Genomic DNA, 6,002 nt, shown 5'->3' with positions numbered 1-6,002 from the left:
ACTTGACAACTTTAAGCCCCAGTTTCTTTTTTTGTTTTAACTTAATCCCAAATGTGATAGTAAGTCTCAGTTTCTTGATCTGAAAAAGAGAAATGATTCAATGAGAGTCTAGTGAAAACTTTAAAGTTGTAAAGCCACTACCTGGCTAAGGAAAGTCCTCAGCCTTAGCCGTTATTAGCTATGATTATTATTGTGTTGGCTACACGTGCATTAATGAGGCAGGAAAATGCTCAAGGATAACAACCACGTATCCAAATTATCTCATCAGACCGAGAGAGAGGCATATGTGTGCATGCTCATGTTTCAGCTCAGAGCCCTTTGTCTAGAAGGCTCTTGAACTCAGAGGTGCAAGCACTATCAACTTTGCAGTGGAGCCATCACTTTTGTTGATGAATGAAATTGACATAATGCTTTTTTTTTTTTAAGCACCAACCGTGTGCCTCAAGCTAACTGTCAAGAAAAGCATGCTTCAGTTGGCTGGAGTGAGCAATTCAACTTGTGGAGGAATGAGAAATGTTCGCGTTGAGACAAGAAACATAAAACCCCAGAGTAAGGTAGGAATCACTGAAAGTCAGGCAAAGGAACTGGCATCCAGTAATGAGTTAGGCTTTGCCGGGCTCTGGCCCTACAGATGGCTCTTTGGAGAGGAAAAAATTAAGCCAGGCCTGAGGGCACAGATCCTAAGGGAATGCTGGCAGCTCTAGGCTGTCTATGGGAGAGAAGCAGAGGGTGACGCCTGGTTGAAAGAGGGGGCTGGGGGACATAGCTTCAGCCCGTGTTTACAGATGGAGTCCCCTGATTCCTGCGACTGGGAAAAGAGATCGTGCCCGGATCAGGGGACCTCAAATCAGAACTCTTCCCACCCACACCCCTTCTTTTCAGGGCGTCTGTCACTGCAACCAACAGGTAAACTAGTTGGAAAGCTCGGCAGATTCTCATGGTGGTGCCTAGCAGGCCAGGCCTAGCTGCCCTTTAACCTGTGACTGAGGATGATGCCACTGGCCTGTAAGCACACATTGGAAAATCTTTACATCCATGGACACGCCATGCCCCACAGAGACAGCTGTGCAGGGTTCTTTAGGTTCGGGGTGCTGTGCTGGCAGTTGCCTTATAAATACGTAGGATTAAAATGGGATGCCCTGGAGCTTAGCTAACCTTTATCCTCCCCCCACTCCCCACCCCAAAATGAAGGGGCTGCTAGTTTTGTTTGCTTTATGAAAGATGGATCTATGATTGTTTTTAGAATCTTTGGAGAAAGATTTCTTGGGAGGAAGCTATCCTGAACCCCCAGAGATTTTTGTCATTTACTGGCACAACAGCTTTAGAGTCCTAGGTCTTCATCTTGGCTCAGCCACCCTCCAACTGTGTGACCTTTGAGAAGTTGTTTGACTAAACTGAATCTCGTTGTCACCTATGAGAGGAGGTTGCTCCATTGTTACCGTGTGGAGCACCTACACCCAGGCACTCTTATCGGGTGATGGTGAAGATTAAATGCAACAAAAAGGAAGAAGGAGGAGGCTGGCTTGAAGCCGGGAGTTCAAGACTAGCCTGGGCAACAAAGTCAAACCTCATTTATTTAAAATGTTTATTTAAAGATGTTTATTTAAAAATTAGCTGCACTTGGTGACTTATGCCTGTAGTCCCAGCTACTCGGGGGGCTGAGGTGAGACCAATTGAGCCCAGGAGTTTGAGGCTGCAGTGAGCCGTGATCACACCACTGCACTCCAGCCCAGGCAACAGAAAGGGACCCTATCTCAAATAAATGAATAAGTAAGTAAGTAAGTAAATAAATAAATAAATAAAATAATGCATGCAATTAGTACACTAGTACATGCTCAGGCACATGATAAATGCTGGATAAATGGTAGCCCAAATAAACTTTGTAATGTTTTGGGAGAGGATGTCCTTTGGACTCAGCCCAGTGACAAAAGCATTTGAAAAGACTGATGTATATGATGGCTATTCCCTACAGGTACAAGTCTGTACCTCCAGGGACCCAAGGCATTGGCTCCACCTGGTAACTTGTTCTGTTTATTCTTGTTTTGGGCGGCACCGATTGCCCTAGGGCTAAGCAGGACTGCCAACCCAGACTCGATTGCCAAGAGTATCCCCCTCCCCAAGCTAGCCATGGGAAAGCCACTTGCATCATAAGACTACAGGAAATCAAAGGGAAGAAAAAGCACAATTTAGTCAGCTACCCTCCAGTTGATGGGCAATAAATGTTTGCTATTTTGAACAGAGCTGCATGCCTTGTCCACATCCCCTGTTTTATATAGGCAAGAATTTGTCTTGGATGTAGAGTAGAGCTGCCGGGCTGGGAGGAGTGTGAATATTCAACCTTATGAGATGGAGCCAAACTGTTTTCTAAGCTGGTCATACCAGTGTATGCTCTCAGCAGCAGGAGGCAGCAGTTCCTTTTTTTTTTTTTCGACAGGGTCCGCCCAGGCTAGAGTGCAGTGGCACGATCTCGGCTCATTGCAGAAGAGGCCACCAGGTGCAGACTGGAGAGGGAGGCAAGGGGACAGAACGGAAGATGCCTGGGGTGGGTGGAAGTCAGTGCCCTTAGGTGCTGGTACCTGTCTTCCCGGCCACCGCTGCATCAGGCTTCTAGGCCTGTTGGCTGTCAGGGCTGGACTGCACCCCATAGGCTCCATGGCAGTCCCCATGGAATCCCCCAGGCGCCACCAGGCAGCATACAGGTAACACGCCTGGAAGGTCCCCAACAGCCTAGCTGGACATGTTCAAGACACTGGGGCTCCTTGTTTGGTGGCACAAACTCCAGGACCCAGTGAGGGAAACGGGAACACACCAGGCCGAGCAGTATGGCTAAATCCGTTTTGTCCAAAATAAAAAGCAAAATAAACAGGAGTCGCATGACCAGGGAGCCATGACCCCATCCCCGCCCCCTTCCTCTGTCCTATACTAGCAATAAATAAGTTTCCCAGCCACAAATAATTATTAGAACCTCCTCCCCATGTGCCAGCTCCAACCTCAGCTAGGTATGATACGGGGCGGCCCTACCCTCTGGAATATACAAAACCTTACACAGACACAATATGTACACTGGGGAAGGGGGGCCACCCCAGCAGCCCGTGCCCTCGCCTGGTCCACAGTTAGCCCCACTGTCCTGCCTCTCTGAATAAGAAGGGAGCCCCCCTGAGGGAAAAGTTGCTATGGTGAGAGTAAGGGGGCCATCAGGCCTCCTCCAAACAAACCAACTCCACCAGCCTCTGGCTCTTAAATAACAATCATCATCACCCAGAAATTTAGGGACTCAGCCTTGGTCAAGGTGGCAAAGGGTCTGTTTGTCTTTCCCCATTAGACAGAGGTCTTGTCCTGCTACCGTAATTGTAAAGGGGTGCCTGGGAAGGGGTGGTAGGGACATGGTGGCGGGGGAGACTCCAGCCCCACTTCTCCAGGCTTTGCTAACAGGGGCCTGCTTATAATTTTTATTTTTTTTCCATGACTTTTAAAAAAAATCCCATAACTTCTTTTTCATAACTTTTTTTGTAACTTTTCATAAAAATTTTTTCTACTTTTTTTCCACAACTTTTGTACATTTTTTATCCCATAACTTTTTAACCTCATAATTTTTTCTAATCCCATAACTTTTTTATTTTGTGTTCTTTCAATAAACACTTGCATAGTTATGTTACAATTTTGTGAAAAAATGAAACATATTATCTCATGTGAAGCATGCCCAGCAGTTGCACGTATCAATACCTTTAATACTATAGTTTTCAAGAAACGCAAAATAAAATTTTAAGGCAAAAACAATACTTTGAAACAATTTAATGATTTATTACATTACAGTAGCATCACACCAGCAGTCAATAATGCCTCTCTAGGGAAAAATCTTTCAGTATTTCCATGACACATTGTGTTCACAAGAATTCATAAATTGGTAAAATTCATTCTAAGAAAACTTGGCAAATAAAGCTTTGGACTGGAATTGCCATTTCATTCTCTGCTTTTCCTTCCCACCGTTTCTTTCTTTTACACTACAGTATTCATATTTTAAAATGTTTTAACTTATTTCAGAACATTAAGATAGCAGTTACATTTTTTAATAGTTATATTATTTTAAAATGACTCTTCAAGATAAAGTTTTACAGAAAATATATTATGGATAGGGCTGATTTACATTTTCAAATTTTCTAAAAATCAGCTTTGGTTTTAGAGCTGATATTTTTTCATTTCTGGAAAATCTATCAGGTTTAATCAAATACTTTTAAAATGATTATTATATACTGCAATCTTCAGGTGTTCTGGTTCTTCCTACAGAAACTCAAATGTATTCAGCGGGACTCACATTTTAAAATTCTATGTTTCTGATGAATTCTAACATTCCAATGTTGCCTTCTAAGCAAACTGAAAGCTGCCTTATACTGAATGAGGAAGAGCACAAATACTTGGCTGAATGGGGTATCGCAAAAGACGGCATGCACTTTGAAGAAAGACTTAAGTTATTGTCATACAGTTTCCATTCTTTTTAGCTTTTTCTTAAATATATGACAAATACCTACACAAAGAGTGGTATTTCAGTCAATATAGTAAATTTATTTTCCAGACTGACCTTCAGCTTAAATATGCCAGTGTGTGATTTAATCCATAGGCACCTGATGAACACATTATTGTCAGATTGGTTACAGATGCTAAACGCTATCTGAAGGTCATTCGTAGTCACTGATGTTTATCAGGGTAAAGTGAAGTGATTTCAATGATAAAAGTATCTTTGAAATAATTTATCAATGTATTAGATAAACCCAGTTTCAGAATGATAAAAGAAAAAATGTTAGACCAAATAATGTGGCTAATTAACAGTGGTCCGATTTCTAGCACGTGGGTTTAAAATGCTCTTAAAGAAACTGTCTTTAAACTGAACACAAAGAATGCAAAAGCAGCAAGTTCAGAAAATAAAAGGCAAGAACAGGACTTTAAGTGCATTTTAAACCCACGGGCTAGAAATCGTACCACTGTTAATTAGCCACATTATTTGGTCTAACATTTTTTTCTTTATCATTCTGAAACTGGGTTTATCTAATACATTGATACATTCATAAAATTTGGAAGAGTCAGTTGAAGTCACAAGGACCGAATATTTGCCCTCTTTCAGTGAATGCTGGCAAATCTGTTATTCCATCGGTAAAATCGTATTGCTGCTCTCCTGTTAATGTCATAGAAGTATCATGAGGATGCCAAATGCTAAATATGGAGATGGTCTAGTAACTAGAAATCCCCACACCAGGGAGCACACATACATATCTCCCTACATCCTAATAATGTGATGTGTTCTGGAATACAGACATTAAAACTTCATGAAGTTTTCCCAAGCATCAAGTTATGATTTAGGCAATATATGACTGAAATGCATTCATTCATCATGCGTAGGCACAATCACATGAATATTGCACTAAATATGTCCCTGACTGAAACAGAGAGGTACAAAAACATATTTCACTCTTTGTAAAGAAGTCTGTGAGAAAATATAACTGTGTGACGGTATAGACACGTTTCCTGATAATACATTGACATTCACAAACAGTAGATTGCACTGCAGTTTGGAAACATTTTAAGTTTCATAAACTTCTCCTTGATTTTCAAACATAGTATAATACTGTGTACTAAAATTCCTTTTTGTTTCAACTAAGCACTCTCACATATATTAGTTTATAATAATGTTTCTATTATTTTTTAAAGTGTTTTCCATTCAAGGAAAAGAAGTAAATTCCTATGTCAGAGTAACCAAGGTGGTTGAAGAATAGGTATTAGCCAGAGATGTCTAGATGGTAAAATCAATCTTCAAGCCTCAAAGAAGCTCCATGAACAGAGAGGAATGCCAGGCACCACACAGCTTTCCTTCACTCTAATTCATTCTTGACTAGAGCCTGTATGCCTGTTCCAGGGACATTTGAACTCGTAAAGGATTTCTTATGATCTTTACTAAATACATTAAGAAGAATGCCCACCAGCGCCCTTTTGTGAACTGGGACAGGAAGTCA

The 6,002-nt window shown here is 41.6% G+C and overlaps 1 protein-coding gene across 1 annotated transcript in view; it reads left to right on the top strand.

The window, feature by feature from the left end:
• The window catches only part of LOC134738364 (putative GED domain-containing protein DNM1P46), an 88,028-nt gene that overhangs the window by 862 nt on the left and 81,164 nt on the right, over positions 1-6,002 (top strand). The window contains exon 2 of the mRNA XM_063653145.1: positions 427-554. Coding sequence (XP_063509215.1) covers positions 465-554 — 90 coding nt within the window. The 5' untranslated portion in view covers positions 427-464. The remainder of the gene's footprint in view (positions 1-426; positions 555-6,002) is intronic.

The sequence above is a fragment of the Pongo pygmaeus genome, chromosome 16 (genome assembly GCF_028885625.2).
Source record: "Pongo pygmaeus isolate AG05252 chromosome 16, NHGRI_mPonPyg2-v2.0_pri, whole genome shotgun sequence".
NCBI classification, from domain to species: Eukaryota; Metazoa; Chordata; class Mammalia; order Primates; family Hominidae; genus Pongo; species Pongo pygmaeus.
The sequence above is the reverse complement of the archived record's forward strand: the minus strand, read 5'-3'. Positions and strand labels throughout refer to the sequence as shown.